The 18,600-nt window shown below is 35.4% G+C and overlaps 1 protein-coding gene across 4 annotated transcripts in view; it reads left to right on the top strand.

Annotated features, from left to right (window-relative positions):
• Positions 1–18,600, top strand: part of CEP290 (centrosomal protein 290) — a 75,885-nt gene that overhangs the window by 6,152 nt on the left and 51,133 nt on the right. For 2 of the 4 annotated variants that reach the window (XM_087723367.1, XM_087723369.1), the window contains exons 4-18: positions 1,321–1,390; positions 2,056–2,102; positions 2,768–2,911; positions 4,098–4,151; positions 4,916–5,068; positions 5,600–5,782; positions 6,017–6,106; positions 6,197–6,319; positions 7,090–7,110; positions 7,202–7,325; positions 9,231–9,403; positions 9,989–10,151; positions 12,570–12,670; positions 12,749–12,836; positions 13,450–13,562. In XM_087723367.1, the coding sequence (XP_087579493.1) occupies positions 1,321–1,390; positions 2,056–2,102; positions 2,768–2,911; positions 4,098–4,151; positions 4,916–5,068; positions 5,600–5,782; positions 6,017–6,106; positions 6,197–6,319; positions 7,090–7,110; positions 7,202–7,325; positions 9,231–9,403; positions 9,989–10,151; positions 12,570–12,670; positions 12,749–12,836; positions 13,450–13,562 (1,647 nt within the window). The remainder of the gene's footprint in view (positions 1–1,320; positions 1,391–2,055; positions 2,103–2,767; positions 2,912–4,097; positions 4,152–4,915; positions 5,069–5,599; positions 5,783–6,016; positions 6,107–6,196; positions 6,320–7,089; positions 7,111–7,201; positions 7,326–9,230; positions 9,404–9,988; positions 10,152–12,569; positions 12,671–12,748; positions 12,837–13,449; positions 13,563–18,600) is intronic. The other 2 variants (XM_087723368.1, XM_087723370.1) reach the window with 1 other exon arrangement.

An 18,600-nucleotide genomic window follows, 5' to 3' on the forward strand; every position in this document is an offset into this window, starting at 1 on the left:
TTTCTTCAAGAATCCTTTGAAGCTGAGTGCCTAGCCTTTCCACAACTTTCCCTAATAATTTTAAAGTTGGAGACTGAATGAAATTTGGTCAACCCTGTCAGATCCAAGGATGACTTTTTGAGAAATGGGTAACCTATTGCTTTAAGATAGGCAAACTCCATCCCCTCTTATAAACAGGTGTTAACCTCTGTTTATATCCAACTATACACCATCTCCCGAAAACCTTAACTAGCCAGGAGGAGCATGATTCATAGCTTACAACTGCAAGGACCTTGTGCATTTCTTCAGGACCTGAAAGTCATCCCACATAATGAAGCAAGATTTGCCTCACTTTCTTCCATAGGACCTGCCTACCCGGAGTCCAACTTAGAACAAATCCAAATAACGTTATCCAACAGATTCTTTGAATAGCCCTCAGTGGCCATTCAGGGGCACTCCAGACTCTTATTAACCCTGAAAATACTGGTTATCTGAAACAAGACCACTGGTGGGCTCTTAGAGCTTCTCTATAAATTGGGTTTTGGAGATTGTGGAATCCATAGTCCACATTGGCATGATCCAGTCTGAGTCCTTCAAAATACATTCATTCCAAGCTGTGACTAAGGGCTCAGTTGAATTATGTACCAGAACTTTGGGAATAACTCATGGTTCCCTCTGAAAGCTTAAGGAATCCATCTGTTGCCTAGACAGGCTAATTGAATAGGCTCTTCTTCCCTTGCATTGTAATCCCATAAGAAAGATTGGAACAGGTTATGTTTGTGTTTAGAATATTCCTGGAACCCCTAAAATATTTACAGATGTATATCAATAGTTTTGCAGCACTTTAAAAAGTTAATCCACAGATATTAATAAAAATGAGCATGGTTTGTTAAATATTTAAATACTCTAATATAAAAACATTTATGAGGCTAGAAGTAGTGAAGAAGATAAGTGACCTAAGATTTCCTGAGAAGGGAGGAGATGAGAATTTTGTTTTGCTTTTTGCCCATTCATGTACAGTCATTTTCAATGGTAAATGTAGTACTTGGATGAAAATGGGACACACTTTTCCATAATAAACATAGAGTTGTAGTTGTTTTGGATTAATAAAAACAGCTCTGAAGGTTTTGGTTTTTTTACTTGTATACCCTTGTTATGGAAGGAAGAGTATAATTACATAAAGCTTATTCTTGGATTTTTGGCATGTTTATAACTTATATTGTAAATAACTTAATATTAGGGATTTATCTATAATAAACTGTATCTTATTTTAAACATGTTTTAATCCTTATGGTTTTATTTTGTTGGCAGCAGTTACAAAATTTGCATTTTTTCTAATAGATGAAAAACCAAGAAGTAGAACTGGCTCTGGAAGAAGTTGAGAAAGCTGGAGAAGAGCAAGCTAAATTTGGTAACATTTCTGTAGATACATAACTTGTAAACGTCTGGACACTTTTTGGGGAAAATACAGAAGTATCAGTAAAATTGAATTTTCAGTTCCATAGAGAAAAACCCTATTTAGAGTTCAGAATTCAATATTATAGGCTTCATTGTTTTGCTTTTACTTTGCTGCTGGTTTTGAACTGTTACCTTTTACTCAGTTGGAATAGTGAGATTCTTCATTATAGTTAGTTTTAGTAGAAATATGTTTAATTTATTCTGTTATTCTAAGTTAAATATGGAAATATTGAAAACATACATACGATGATGACTAATGAGGTCCAACTTCTAAAACTGGGTCCAAAGCGTCACACAATTTCAACTTAAAATGAAGAAAAAAGTTTCTTTAAAATAAATTGAAAGATGTTAATGATCAATTGAGTTCACTCATTTTTAATTCTCTGAAAGAATAGGTAAGTATTAAAAATGGGAAATGCAAGGTTCAATTATGAAACATGGTATTCCTCTATATAATATAATTTATACTATAAACAGATATAATTTACAATTAATTTTTTTTCAAAGAAGGAGCTGTTTTTGATACTAGTAAAGAATGTGATCAGTTTTATTCTAGGTCTCATTTCAGTATTTTGGTCATTATAATTTGATAACTTTGTCCTTTTTTTATGAAAACAGAAAATCAATTAAAAACTAAGGTGATGAAACTAGAAAAAGAATTAGAGGTATGTTTAAATTTCACCTAAAGTAAATATTGAACATTATTATTTTTGAGATACAATATTTAAATAGCTTTATGAATCTTAATAATCTGTCTAATTTGTATGGCACTGAATCTTCTAAGCTTCAGCATGTTGTGAGGCTTGGTTTTCACATTTTACGATTGGTAATTTTAAATCCTGCAATTGTTCAATTTGCCTAATATTTTAAATATGGACAATATAAAAAAGTAGGATCCTACTACATGTTTTAGAAAACTTCCTTGCATTAATTATTAATTGAGAAATCAGATTTTGGAGCATTTTTAAATATAATAAAAAGTATAATTGCAGATAATATGTTGACTCATAAAAGTATAACCCTATTTTAAAAGTTGGGAATTTGATTTGTGCTGCTATACTGGTGGAAATAATGAATTAATTCAATATTTGTTAATTTAGTAGTTATTTTTCATTGTAGAGTCTAAATTTAATTTAGATTCCAAGACATTTAATCCAAGACAGATGGTCCCCTAGAGTAAATAGCTAAATCTGATTTTACATTGTTTAGTTGCATATTTACTATATTTCAAAACCTTTCCATGAGTTTTATATTGTTTAGAATATGCACTTTTAATTTACCCTAATATAATTATATATATATAACTAGTTTTATTTTAATATTTGTTAAGATAGCACAGCGATCCACTGGAAGCCGTGATACTCGATTTCTGCGTGATGAAATTCGCCAATTGGAAAAACAGTTGTCACAAAAAGACAGAGAATTAGCAGACATGGAAAAAGACCTAGACAAAGAGAAGAAAGTTAATGAACAGGTAAATTACATTAATCTCTATAAAGAGTAAAAGCTTGTTCTGAACAAATTAATGTTAGAATAATAATAGAAATTGAAAAAGAAGACCTAACTATGGAAGACTTTTAAAAAGAAAATAATGTAAATTTATATCAACATAATAGTGGTGATAGATACTATAAACTTAGGAAAACTAAAATTGTGTAATGAAATTGTAAACATATCTACACAGAAGAAGAGCCAATTGAATCAAAAAAATTTACTCAGAGATAAATGAATGTAAGTTTTCTATCTGAAATTCTTAGTGTTATTGGTAATATTGAATATTATCTATAAATTTGATTTGAAAAATACATCTGATCATAAATAATGTGTGTTTTTTAAATGAAGCACTAGAACTGTTTCAAAATTGTAAAATTATAAGAAACAATCTAATATGTATAGTGAACTGAAAGAGATGCTCTCAGATTTACTGATTTCAATAGTTCCTATGTCTAGTTTAACAAATTAATCTTGTTTTTAGTGCATTATGTATATATAAAAAGCAGTAATTTATATGTATATATGTATGTATATGTATATGTACATGTACATGTACATGTACATGTACATGTACATGTATATGTATATGTATATGTATATGTATATGTATATGTATATGTATATATGGAACCAAATGGAGTTTATTCCCTACATTGTAGATTGACTGAACTAAATTTGGAATTGGTAAATTATGAAGACATAATCCCTTCTGCTACTGGGTACTTCTGAGGAAATGTAGCATTATATACTTTTAGTAGAAAACTGTTTAAACAAACTTTTGGATTGAATAGAGGTGTTTTTTTATTTTCAGTTAATTTTCAGTTAATGATTTTTATATATATATATATATATCATTCCCAGTAAGGGTATGGCTAGCTGATGAGAGCTAAATAGCTTGAAATAGATCTATACTAGTCTCCCTTTATTTATTTATCAGCACAAATAAAACACACACACACACACACACAAACATTATATATATATATATATATATATATATATATATATATATATATATATATATATATATATATATATATATATATATATATATATATATATATATGTTTTGCAAATATGAATAATGACGATATTTCTAGAAAGAGACTTATGTCTTATATTAGGATCATACTATATAGTTTCAGCTAACCAATTTGTCATTCTAGCTTACTCTTCGAAATGAAGAAACAGAAAATGAAAACAGCAAATTAAGAAGAGAGGTTGGTATGCCAATATAACAATTTGACACACAATAATTGTTTGCACCCGGTGCCTACTTATTTGTTACACCTTGTGTATTTTGGATTTACCATTGTTATTGTGCTTCCTTATTTCCATCTTTCCTCATCTGTACCATGTACACTAGAACTAAGGATTTCCAATTTCTTAGAAGAAAGGCCATTTAATTTAGTTTAATTCAGTCATAACAAATGTTTAAAATCTTCTGCGATGACAGGATTATTCTTTCAATCTAGGTAATTTCTGCTTCAGTTTATGTATTTTCTTCATCATAAAGATATATAATGTTAAATTCTTAATGTGCTTGCTTGGTACGATAATGCTGTATTACTTCTTTATGTTTTTCTCTTTTCTGTTTTGCTTCCTAAGTTTGGTCTCTTAAATTTTCCTCTTTTTTCTTCTGCTCTTATTTTTTTTAAGAAAACAAGAATGAAGAAAAAGGTGAGGATTAGTGTTAGTTTCTGTGTTCAGTGTATTAGTTTGTTTAATAACTTAATTAAAATTAGATTCTTTAAAGGTGAATGGGCCAATTATGAGATCAAGTCCCTGGCCATACTTGGTGCATGAATAAAAATTAAAGTATTTTGGGTGACAATCTAGCCTCCACTTGAATATATCCAATGAAATGAAGTCTCTCTGGTTTATTACTTCTAATTCCTTAGATCTACTAGCATATTTCTCAGTTTCAGAAAGCATTAATATCTTTTCTTCAGCAGTTTCATATTTTAATTATCTTTTTCTGCAGAATGAGCAGCTTCATCAGGATGTTATTGACTATCAGAGACAATTAGAAACACAAAAGGAAACACTTCTATCAAGAAGAGGAGAAGACTCAGATTACAGATCACAGTTATCAAAAAAGAATTTTGAGCTTGTTCAATACCTAGACGAAATTCAGGTAAATTTCAAAGAGTTACACAGTAGAACAAAATACGGCATATATGAATTATTAATTTTTTTTTAAATAAAGAGTAGTGAAATATCTGTAAGGGGAATAAAGGGGTGTAAATATCTTCAGGGAAGTCAGTAGCATAAATCATGACCAAATCTAGTAAGAAAAGTCCTGCCAATTTAGTACAATCAAAATTAAACTAGTGATTGGGCAACTAAGAAGAAAGTTTAATATAAAATAAAAGGCTTGGTTGTTAGAGCATAGAGCATAAGTCCATCATGTTAATGAAAATATATGTTTTCAGGTACCCTCAAACATGCCAAAACCCATATGTTGTTCCATGAACTAATTGTAACAATTTGTTTTATCGTTGGATGTCCCTGCATTTAAGAACTTTGCTGATTATCAAACTTATTATAGTATTGTTATCTTCTAGACTTTCTTAGGGGACAATTTAATGTAGCTTGATCAATTTAAGAATTGCTTCTTATATCAAAACATACATTTCATGGAAATATGTCTGTTTTACATTTGTAGAATTTGACAGAAGCTAATGAAAAGTTAGAAGGACAAAACAAGGAAATGAGGAAGAATTTAGAAGAATCTGTGCAAGAAATGGAGAATATGACTGATGAATACAATAAAATGAAATTTATGGTGCAACAGTCTGATATTGCCATGGACCAGCTAAGAAAGGAAAAAGAGCAATATAGACTACAGGTATGAGGCACCTTGCATACGAGGAAGCAGATACACAAATTTGATTTTAGGAGTGCTAAATAGTACCAAATTTGAAGTTCATTTGCAATACATGTGCCATGGCCTTATCCATTGATATCCGTATCTTTTACATGTAAATCTTAAGAAAGCAACTAGTTTTCAATTATGTATACTGCAAAATTCCCATTGGTAATTAGTCTGTCAATAGCTTATATTATGAATTATATTATGCAGGTGCATGAGCTGACAGACCAACTTAAAGCAAAGAATGAAGAGGATGATCCACTTATGATAGCTGTAAATGAAAAAGTGGAGGAGTGGAAGGTATTTCACAACAAACATTAATGGCGTTTTAGCGATTTGTTTTCTGTTTTGTCATAATTAAGATTCTTTTTGTCTCCTTTTATCTTACAGAGAATTTTGGCTTCCAAAGATGATGAAATAATTGAATATCAGGAAATGTTGTTGACTCTGAAAGAGAAGCTGAAAATGGCCCAGTTGGATTCTGACAAGAGCAATGTTCTTGCCCTCCAGCAGGTATCCACACGTTTGTATCCACACATTTGTGAAATAAATATGTACATTACTGGAAAATATAATGCAGTAATTATCTTCACAACCCACTTTTGTATGGCCATATCTAGAAAACTATTTTAGAGAGCTATATTTATCTATGCAACATTTTGAATATTTTACCATTAAATTCATTATTTTTAATCATTTTCTCCCATAAAATGTAATATATGAATTTTAAAATCTCTTAACATAGTTGATTTGAAGGTGAAGCTGAAGGAACAGAAATGTTTGATGAGGAGGTTATTATATGTTTGGGAAGTTAATTGCTTCCTTAATGCAGTCTATTTTAAAATTTTGAGATGGAGTGGGGTGGGAGAATGGAGAATTGCATAATTCCTTTTTGAGTAAGGAGGAGCAGTTTAATTGCATGACCTCAACAAAGATTATTTGGTTGTTCCCCTTTGACTCTTCTAATGATATGTTTCTAATTCTTGCCCACTCCCCTTCAAGCTCATGCCAGGTCTTCTTCCTGTAGCAGTCTACTTGCCTATAGGGGAGCTCATGGTAGACATCATGTACAAATAATTAATGCATTAGTTTATCCTGAATTTATGATAATCTGAAATATCGGTATATGTACCTCATGTCTATTTAGAAGAAAATGAAATCATTTGAGAGATAGCATTTAGCTGTGATTAATTTAGCTGACGTCATAAACTTATAAGCTGTTTATTTTATTTTTATTTCTCTGCTTTATTTTTATTTTTTGCTCCCTATGCTTATCCTTCTAGATAATATCTGAACTCTGTGTTGTAAGTACTTTTTTTCTTTCTGTTGATCATTTTGGTGTACTTTAAGAGCATGTTCCAAGTATTATTTATTAAGTAAAAAAACTCTTTTTAGGGTGTGCAAGAAAGAGACAGTCAGATCAAATTGCTCACTGAACAGATTGAACAATATACAAAGGAGATGGAGAAAAATGTATTGATCATTGAGGATATGAAAAGAGAACTCCAGAAAGATAAAAGTAAATATTTGAAAGTGTTTCTGTACTAATGTCAATAGGTAAACAATAAAGTATTGCTTGAATTTACAATGTCTGATTATAGCCATAAATGTAAGTTAAAAAGGAAAGCAGCACATTGATAATCAGTTCATATGCTGACACTTAACAATAAGTAATATTAGGTGGGGTTTGAAATTATTTGTTCAGAAGAAAGGATGATTTCTTTCAGAGTATATACCCTAATAATGCATTTAGGGACGTATTTCAAGATAATTTACTCATTCTCTTGTTTCACAAGCAAATATATATACCGTGTTTCCCTGAAAATAAGACAGGGTCTTATTTTTCACCCACAAAATATGGCTTGGGCCTTATTATCAGGGGAGGGCTTATTCTTTTGGGATTGCCAGGTGGCTGCTCTCTTGCGAGCGGGCTCCCAAAGAGCCGGGCACAACCTCAGAGGCGAACGGCTGTGTTGCGCTGTCTCAGCAGCACAGCACAGCAGCCATGAAGCGAACACGCTCACAAGCAGCCACCTGGCAAACCCCCTTTCAAGCCGGGCACAGTGCCACTGGCCTAGGGGTATCGCCAAGCAGTGTGAGCACCTGTTCGCCACCGCCCAACCCTCGCGGCTTGGCACCTTTGAAATGCCAGTGAATGGCGCTCTGCACAGCTGGAGAGGGGGGTTGCGTGAGCAGCTGTTCTGCTCCCGCTCACGCGCCTTCCAGCCTCATGGTGCTCTGGCCCAGCTCTCCCTGCAGAACCAGGGCGCCTCCACTGCTGCCGCCACCGCAGCCACCATCCCAGCATGGCTTTTTTGGCGGCTTCCAAACCAAGTCTTCTGGCATTGGCCGCTCTTGGCATACGCTCTATGGTTGTACGCTCTGGGAGTACGCTCTGCCAGCAGTTGGCCCCCAACCATAGAGCATACATTCAGAGTGGCCACTGCCAGAAAACTCAGTTTGGAAGCTGCCGAAAAGAGCCATGCTGGGATGGCAGCGGCAATGGCAGCAGCGGAGGTGCTCTGGCTCTGCAGGGAGAGCTGGGCTAGGGCATCATGAGGCTGGGAAGCGTGGGAGCGGAAGAGCTGCTCACGCAACCCCCCTGTCCAGCTGCACAGAGCGCCATTCACTGGCATTTTGAAGGCACCAAGCCGCAAGAGTCAGGCAGTGGCGAACAGGCGGTCATGCAGCTTGATGATACCACTAGGTCAGTGAATGGCACTGTGCCCGGCTTGAAAGGGGGTTTGCCGGGTGGCTGCTCATAAGCGTGGTCGCTTCAAGGCTGCTGTGCTGCGCTGTTGCGACAGGGCAACACAGCTGTTCGCCCCTGAGGCTGTGCCCGGCTCTTTGGGAGCCGGCTCGCAAGAGAGCAGCCGCCCGGACCCCCCCCCCTCTTCAGCTGGGTAGAGCCACTCACCAACCTAGGGTATCCCAAAGGCGCCAAGCAACGCGATCACCTTCACCCCCCTTCGGCTTGGCACCTTCGGGATACCGCTAGGTTGGTGAGCGGCGCTCTGACTGGACAGAGGTAGGGGGTTGTCCAGGGGGCTTATTTGCGGGGGAGGACTTATATTTTTCCCACCAGAAAAATGTGGCAAGGCCTTAGTTTCAGGATAGGTCGTATTTTCGAGGAAACACGATAATAAGATATTTTCAACTTTCCTTTGAAATACTTTACTGGCCACTTATCAAAGTTTTTCAGGAGTTGTTGCTACTTTATTTAATTTGTAAGCCTGGATTTTATGTCTCTGACTCCCTTGGATTAAATTTTTATAGTGAAAGGGAAGCTGATTTTTTTTTTAAAAAGAATTTAGTGGTGGTTCATTTTCCTCTATATTTTTACTTTTAATATCACATATTGAATATAGGTTTCCTTTCCTTTCTATAGGAATATTAACTAATTAAACATTTATTTTTATTTCAGGCGGGCTATCGATTAGTCAACAGGATCGTTTTGGGGAAATGCAAGGAAAGTTACAGATGCTGGAAGAGAAAGTCAAGGATAGTGAAAGGACAGCAGAACTTGCAGAAGCAGATGCAAGAGAAAAAGACAAAGAACTTATTGAAACTCTGAAGCGAGTGAAAGATTATGAAACTGTATGTCTTTTGATTGGAGAAAACATCTTCCAGGCAGAAACAATCAATTTTCTTAAAGCTGAGAGAGGGGTTCCCTCACCAGTATGGGGAAATGTATACCAGCATCTGATGGGACAGGAGCTGGGGAAGTATTGGGCCAGAATCAAAAGTTGAGGAACATAATTTTCTTATGCTATTCTCTCTCTCTCTTTGTTTTATGTACCCATTGTTTATCTATTATTCTTGCACATGCTAATTAATTCACTAATTTCATTTTACTATTCATGCAGTTACAACTTGCAAACCATCACTTCTCTTACAGTCATGCACATACACAATCTACATTCATCTATTTTTAGTTTGTTACTTTTGCATTTAATGAATGTGCAAATAAGCAGGCAAAGGAAGACTCTTTGTCCTGGAAGTTTTCTCTTTATATCTCCTTCCATATTTTAGTTGCTGGCTGAAAAATATACTAAAACTGAGTTTGAAAGATAATTAATGGATTTAAGGTCATAATTCCAGTTTCCCAGTTATTTTATTATATGTTTTATATGTATTTTTGATATTAGATTGATAATATTTTTTAATCTTTTCTTTTCCAAGGGAATATATGGCCTGGAAGATGCTGTTGCTGAAATAAAAGGTTTAAAAAAGCAACTCAAAATAAGAAATAGTGAAATTGAAACATTAATTAAAGAAGTTAATAAACTTGCATTTAAAATCAATGATCTTCTTGATGAAAATGAAGATCTTCGGGAACAACTAGGTATGATCATATCAGATTTTTTAGATAATGTATTTAAATAATATATTTAGCATGTCTTCATTACTTTGTTTTTTCAGGGACTTTTTTAGTTGTTTTGTGGATTAGAAGTGATAGTTTCTTTGTATATAAATTTGAGAAAGAAGTCTTACGTAGAGAGAATGGCTGATTAAAACAATTTTAAATTTTGGTCTAAATTTTAAGGGATTGAGAAGGTGCTTAGCAGAATGACACTTTTACTAACATTGGCAGTGTTATTGTATAAAACATTGTGGATACATATGCATCATAGAATTGTGAGTAGAATGAAAAGTGAGGAATTCTTTAACCATATAGACGGATGTTTTTTTAGATTTTGGTCTTTATTTTCATTTTATTAAGTTTACATATTAAGTTGTTAATATTAAGGAAGTCAGTTGGATTTGTCCAAATCTACTCCACTGATCTCCCACGGATTTTTTGCCATCCATGGTCACATTGTTTCTTTGTTAGGGGTAAGGAAATATTTCTGAAAAATACCCAACCAGTCATGGATGCTTTAGTTTATGAGTGTCTGAATATGTGATACTCAAAACCAAGAAAAACAGTATGGAGTTACTTCTAAGCAGTTTCCTTTATTGTTCCTCACCTATGGATAGAAATCTTGCCAAACTAAACAATTACATGCATCATTAAAGATATATTCAGAATCCTCCTTTTATGGAGAAGCTATCCTGATTCTTTTTCTCTCAACCAAACTGTCTAAACCTTGCTGTCACTTGCTATTTTGGGAATCCAGGTTATATTCCACCGCAGTATAAGTTTGTGTGTGTGAGAATATACATGTATACATACACATACTTATTTATGCACACACATATAAACATACATATTAAGAATTGAAATGGTTTTCCTTTTTAGCATAGAGAACAAATACACAGAAATACTGAGAGAATATTTATAGCTCAAGGTTTAACTGCAGGGTCTTTGGTGCTATCCGAGTTTGGTGATTTTCTTGCAGATGTTTTGTTACCAAACTACAGTAAGTAACATGTTCTGACCCCATCCTCCGTCCAGTAATGAAAGCCGAGACAAGCGTAAAATGCCCTTTAATAACAAGACCAGAATCAAGTAAACAAACAGATAAGGACCTTGGCAGCAAAGCCGACAAACCTTGGCAGCAATTCAGACTAACTGGCAGCAATCCAGCCTGCCAAGTTAGTTTCTCTTTAGTCAAAGCGTTGACTTCTGCAAGAAGGGTGTGGCACCAGCAGTCTTTTTTATAGTCTGGAGAGGAGCCTAATGACCATCAGCTGAGCGTAATTACCTCCTGTAATTACGTAGTTCTTGACGCCGAGTAGCCCTTCGATGGCGTGCATCCTGGAACAACTCACTGTTGGTTTCTGAATCACTCTCTCTTGTCTCCTCCCCACTGATCTAAGGCTCAGGAGCCACCTGATGGCCAACCAGTCTCTCTGCACCCTGCTTAGAGTCAGAACCCTGTCCAGGGTTCTCCACATCCTCCAGGGCCGACTCATAGGGCTCCTCGCTGTCGGAGTCTGGTGGCAGCTCCAACGGCTCCTGCCAGGCCACAACACTACATTATTAGTATACTACCAAGCTCTGACAAAACCAAGAACCTAATAGTAAATACCCTGTTTCCCCGAAAATAAGACCTGCCTAGACAATAAGCCCAGTCAGCGCGTGTGCTAAAATAAGCCGTTCCCCCAAAATAAGCCCTCCCTGAAAATATTTAAACACGCAGCTGGTCCCCACCATTTCCTCTGGTTGCTTGCCGTACAAACCACACGAGATAAGGAGATGAGACTGGAGTGGGGGGAAGGAGGGGGAACATGCCCCATGCATCCCACACACCCTTATCTAATGGCTGCTCCTATAACCCTAGCCACTGCACCTCTTCTGTCACGCTAATGGCCACTTCAAAAAGAGCAGCAGGCCCAGCAACGTGCCTCGCTGCCACAGCAGTGCAACACAGCAGCAGCCATGTGGTGACCACACTTGCCACCTCCTGCACCTCAAAAATGATAAGATCTCCCTGAAAATAAGACCATTCGTTTATTACAGGGGTCAAAAGAAAATAAGACCCTGTCTTATTTTCAGGAAAACACGGTAGTTAAGTCTAAAAAAATTAGTTCAATGCAGCTACTATTATAAAAACGTGGTCTGTTTTTGCTAGGTTTAGTAAGAAACTGCATTTTTAAAATAACTGAATTTAGAAATGAATATTGGAGGATAAAGAAAATGAATACAATGGCTGAGGTTTATGCTCATTATAGACTTTAACTAAGAAATATGAAAAGTGTCAACAAGCTTCTATGAGGGAACAGATACTCTCTCTCAATGCACCTTTCTATATCATCCAGTCCAGCAATTACATAATCAAATCTACAGATATCTCATGCATGATCTGTTTCATTTTAGGGCTTGATCCAAAAACAATGATTGATTTAACTGAGCTGAAAAATAGCAAAGCATTAAAGCAACAACAATACAAGGCTGAAAATCAAGTCCTGCTGAAAGAGGCAAGTAATAATTTTCACTTAACATTTTTTTCTAAAAATTAAGGCACAAAGTAATAATGCCGTTTAAATTCAATGCAGATTGAAACATTAGAAGAAGAGAGAGTTACTCTGAAACAACAGATCCGTAAATTAGCTCAGGAGAAAGGAAGAAAAGCTGCAATTTTAGGTAAGCTGGTACTTATTTTTTTAAAAAATAATTTAGCAATGAGATAAACAATTAATTGGTTATTTTATCATTCCTGGGTCAATCTAAAAATATTTTCCAATATTTTAGAATCAGACTGAATAATTCTATTATTTAATAATAATAAAGTCGCCCAGAATCACTTTGAATAGTGAGATAAGCATCGTCCAAATTTAATGGAAAATAAATAATTTCTTAGTTTTATTACACACATTACAATATGATGTAGTATTTCATTGTGAACACAGTATTTTCCATCAAACTACATGGAAAAGAATTTGCTAAATCTTAGTACTGTGTCTGATCTGTTGCTATATGTCTTTTTATTCAAGTAGTTTTAGTTCTATAATCTAATCAGGTTAATCAGTGTTAATAGTTCCCGCCTCTACTTTATGTGACTCTTCACTTACTTTGCACAGTGGGATAAAAGTTTGAGCTGTTATTTTTTTATATGATGTTGACATCTCCTGTCAATCTAAGAGAGCCAAACATTGAGGATTTTTTTATATTTTCTTTGGTAAACTTTCTATTTCATAACTTTTACTTCTCAGATCTGCCCGAAGTTAATTTTGTCTGAAAATTTTGTTCCAAATAGGACTGGATACAGATGATCTACAGCTGATTGATAATTTCACTGAAGATTTAAAGATGAAAAGAGAGAGATCTGAGTTAATGAGTACATCTAACTTTGATAAACTTAAAACCAAGGTAGCCATTCTTTTGAACTTCCAATTTGACTGAATTTATGAAAGCATACAGTTTAACACTGTTAAACACTGTTTCATAATGTGTAATACTTTGTTATTTCGTTAGGTGGATGAGTAGAATATTAAGCATTGTTCATTTTGAGAATTACAGTATATATAAAAGAGAAAAGAAAGCATACTTTAGGGTAAAATAATTTCTTTTTCTTTTTTTATTAGTTTTTTTTTATTTTCAAAACAAACACTACAGATAAAATCTTCTTTTTTTACATACTGTAGAAAGTGTAGCAGTTGGTTACAAAAGACTTTCATGCATCTCTTCCACAGTCATCAAGCATGTCATATTAACTCAAGAATTTTAACTCAGATATTTATACATGTTACCGTCATCATACCTCCATTTTCATTTGATTATAATTGTTTAAACGTCCTTCATCATAAAATATACCAAGATTTAATACATAACTACATACTGGCATTTCATTTACTATTTCTAAAATCCTCCAATGACGCTAAATCCTTATATCCTATTCTAGCTAAACATCCATAGTATTTAATAACAAAGTTTTCTATCCTTCTTTCCAAATCATTGTTTGCATCTCATTTCCTTATATTGTACCCTAACATACAATTGCAAGAAAAAGTATGTGAACCGCTTGGGATTACGTGGAGTTTTGCATGAATTGGTCATAAAATGTGCTCTGAACTTCATTTAAGTCACAACAATAGAAAAACACAGTCTGCTGAAAATAATACTACACAAACATTAGATGTTGCCATGGTTTAATTGAACATAACATGTAAACATTCACAGTGCAGGGAGGAAAAAGTATGTGAACCGTAATAACTGGTTGACCCTCCTTTGGCAGCAATAACCTCAACCAAACGTTTCCTGTAGTTGCAGATCAGACCTGCACAACGATCTGGAGTAATTTTGGACCACTCCTCTTCACAAAACTGTTTCAGTGTAGCAATATTCTTGGGATGTCTGGTGTGAATCGCTCTCTTAAGGTCATGCCACAGCATTTCAATGAGGTTTAGGTCAGGACTCTGACTGGGTCACTCCAGAAGGTGTATTCTGTGCTGTTGAAGACATTTTTTTTGTTGAATTACTTGTACGCTTTGGGTGCATCACACATCCTCTGCGGAGCTTCAGTTGGTGGACAGATGGTCGTATGTTTTCCTGCAAAATGTTTTGATAAACCCTGGAATTCATTGTCCCATCAATGACAACAATCTGTCCAGGCCCTGAGGCAGCAAAGCAGCCCCAAACCATGATGCTCCCTCCGCCATGTTTTACGGTGGGGATGAGGTTTTGATATTGGTGTGCTGTGCCTTTTTTTCTCCACATATAGTATTGTGCATTTTTCCCAAACAACTCAATTTTGGTTTCATCTGTCCATAGTATATTTTGCCAGTAGTGCTGTGGAACATCTAGGTGTTCTTTTGCAAACTTCAAACGTGCTGCAATATTTTTTTGGGGGGACAGCAATGGCTTCCTCCATGGTGTCCTCCTATGTACTCCGTTCTTGTTTAATGTTTTCCTTATTGTAGATGTGTCAACAAAAATGTTAGCATGTGCCAGAGATTTCTGTAGGTCTTTAGGTGACACTCTAGGATTCTTCTTTACCTCATGAAGCATTCTGCGCTGTGCTCTTGCAGTCATTTTTACAGGACGACCACGCCTAGGGAGAGTAGCAAGAGTGCTAAACTTTCTCCATTTGTAGACAGTCTGTCTTACCGTGGACACATGAACATCAAGGCTTTTGGAGATACTTTTGTAACCCTTTCCAGCTTCATGCAAGTCAACAATTCTTGATGGTAGGTCTTCTGAGAGCTCTTTTCTGCGAGGCATGGTTCACATCAGACAGTGCTTCTTGAAACCAGTGAACCCAAAACAGGTGTGTGTTTTTAAAGGGCAGGACAACTGTCAGCAACACATCCAGTATCATCACACTGATTGGAGTCAAGGTTGGCTCACTCCTGGCTCCAATTAGCTTTTGGAGAAGTCTTTAGGCTAGGGGTTCACATACTTTTTCCTCCCTGCACTGTGAATGTTTACATGTTATATTCAATTAAACCATGGCAACATCTAATGTTTGTGTAGTATTATTTTCAGCAGACTGTGTTTTTCTATTGTTGTGACTTAGATGAAGTTCAGAGCACATTTTATGACCAATTCATGCAAAACTCCACGTAATCCCAAGGGGTTTACATACTTTTTCTTGCAACTGTATATATACGTTATTAACATTATCCCTCCTTTATTTGACTATATCCTGCATCATATCATTTTCCCCCTAGTAATCAAGATTTAACTGAATCTAACTTAATTATTATACAATTGTATCACAGCGGCCAGTTGTTTCGCCGGATTTGGCATTGGTTACTAGTCGGGCCCCACCCAGGGGCCTAGGACGTTGTAACGTATTTTCATAATATGTGTGCAGATCCAAGCAGTGCGGCTTTTTGCATTTGACTGATGGTGATTTTGTCAATTTTTAACTCTTTTAAATGTAATTCCAGTGCTTTTGGAATAGCACCCAGTGTGCCAATTACCACTGGAATTACCACTGCTGGTTTGTGCCATAGTCGTTGAATTTCAATTTTTAAGTCCTGATATTTTGTGATTTTTTCATGTTCCTTCTCGGCGACTCTGCTATCACCTGGTATTGCGATGTCTATGATTGTGACCTTATTTTTCTCAACCAGTGTGATGTCTGGTGTATTATGCGCCAGTATTTTGTCTCTTTGTATACGGAAATCCCACAAGATCTTGACCATCTGATTTTCGGTGACTTTTTCAGGCTGATGTTCCCACCAGTTTGTTGCTGTTTTAATATTATAATTTTTGCACAAATTCCAATGGATCATTTGTGCTACTGAATTGTGCCGCAATTTATCATCAGTCTGCGCGATTTTTTTACAGCAGCTGAGTATGTGATCAACAGTTTCATCAGCTTCTTTGCAAAGTCTGCATTTGGCATCATCAGAGGATTTTTTGATTTTGGCCTTAATGGCACTTGTGCGGATAGCTTGTTCTTGCGCAGCCAGGATTAGTGACTCTGCTTCTTTCTTTAATGTACCTGTTGTTAACCATAACCAAGTTTGTTCACTGTCCACTTTATCTTTTATTTTTTCCAGAAATTGGCCATGCAGTGCTTTGTTCTGCCAACTCTCCATTCTTGATTTTATCACTTCTTTTCTATATTCTTGTTTCATCTGTTGGGCCTTCAGTAGATTTTTGTTCTTTACTTCGATTAATAGATGTTCTTGACTTTCTTTTAAATAATCAGCCAGTGCATGTTTTTCTTCTTCAACTGTTTGCTTCACTTGTAATAATTCTCTGCCACCTGATTTTCGGGGCAGATATAGTCTATCAGTATCACCACGTGGATGTAAACTGTAGTGTATTGTCATTAGTTTCCTGATTTTTCGGTCCAAAAGGTCCAAATCAGCTTGTGTCCAGTTAATTATACCAGCTGTGTATCTTATAACTGGTATTGCCCAGGTATTTATGGCCTTGATTGTATTTCCACCATTCAATTTAGATTTCAAAATTTTCCTAACTCTGTTGGTGTACTCTCGCCTGACAATAGTTTTGACTTCTCCATACTTGATGTTATCCAACTGCAGAATGCCTAAGTGTTTGTAGGCTTCATTTTCTTTGCATTTAATTAATTGGCCATTGGGCATTTCAATTCCCTCAGATGCAGTGATTTTGCCCCTTTTTATGGATACAGTGGCGCATTTTTCCATGCCAAACTGCATTGAAATATTGGTGCTGAATACTCGGACTGTGTTTGTCAATGATTGGATTTCTATTTCTGACTTGTCATAGAGTTTCAAATCATCCATATATAGTAAATGCGAATTTTTTTCAGCTTCTTTGGCTGTTTGGTAGCCTAATTTCATTTTTTTTAAAATTACTGATAGTGGGATCATTGCGATGATGAAGAGAAGAGGTGAAAGTGAATCACCCTGGAAAATTCCTCGCTTGATATTAACCATTCCGTAGATCTCATTCCCTACTGCCAACTCAGTTCTCCATTGTTTCATCGCCTTTTCAGTAAAAGATGTAATATTTTTGCTAATGCCAGTTGTTTTTAAGCATTTTATAATCCAACTATGTGGCAGTGAGTCAAATGCCTTTTTGTAATCAATCCAGACCATAAATCTAACTTAATAATAATAATAATAATAATAATAATAATAATAGCAGATCAAAGGCGATTTATTATACGGAATAAAGTGTTTAGTAAAGTTGAACATGAGGAGATTCAGGCAAATTGCAAAACCCAAAAAACAATATCACAAGCGGAAATAACTGATATTCAAGACACAACTAAAGACACTATAGTAGAACTCCCAGAAGAAGCTCTCGGGGAGGAAATAACATCACCACCACTAGAACCAGTTATCATTGAACCAACTGATGAACTAACTCAAAAACAAAAAGAATTGAAGGATAAGATCATGGAGCATTTTCTGCTTAATGAGGAAAGGCAACGTTTACCATCACTAAAAACTGTGCCTAAGAAAATTTTGGCCCCTATCATGAAAATGGTTAATGCAGTGTTTTCAACAATTGAACCGGGATCCATCTTGGAAACAAACCAGTTAATGTACAGCGCAGCTGTAATAGTCACTAATGAACTAGGCATTAAAATTAAAGTACCTAGTCACACAACAGAAAAAGCATCAAAGCCAAAGTGGAAAATCCGTTTAGAACAAAAAATTAAGGGCAGATGCTAGTAACTTAAAGAACATGCATGAGCAACGGCTTAAAAACAACAAAATCATAGATCGGCTAATCAGAAGATATAGATTGGATACAAGAAACATCAATGAAGCTGTAGAGATTGTAAAACAGCAAATAACAGCAACAGCTAGAAAAATTGAAAGATATGAGGCACGAATCATCCAATATAAACAAAATCAGCAATTTCGATCAGACCAACGGTGTTTTTATCAAAGTCTTAATGTGAATCGTGACACCAAAAGTGAAAAACCAGAAAAGCAGGCCACAGTTGAATTCTGGA

Source organism: Thamnophis sirtalis, unplaced genomic scaffold (assembly GCF_051295495.1).
Source record: "Thamnophis sirtalis isolate CommonGarterSnake01/CBP01778 unplaced genomic scaffold, rThaSir2_p1.2 scaffold_9, whole genome shotgun sequence".
NCBI lineage: Eukaryota > Metazoa > Chordata > Lepidosauria > Squamata > Natricidae > Thamnophis > Thamnophis sirtalis.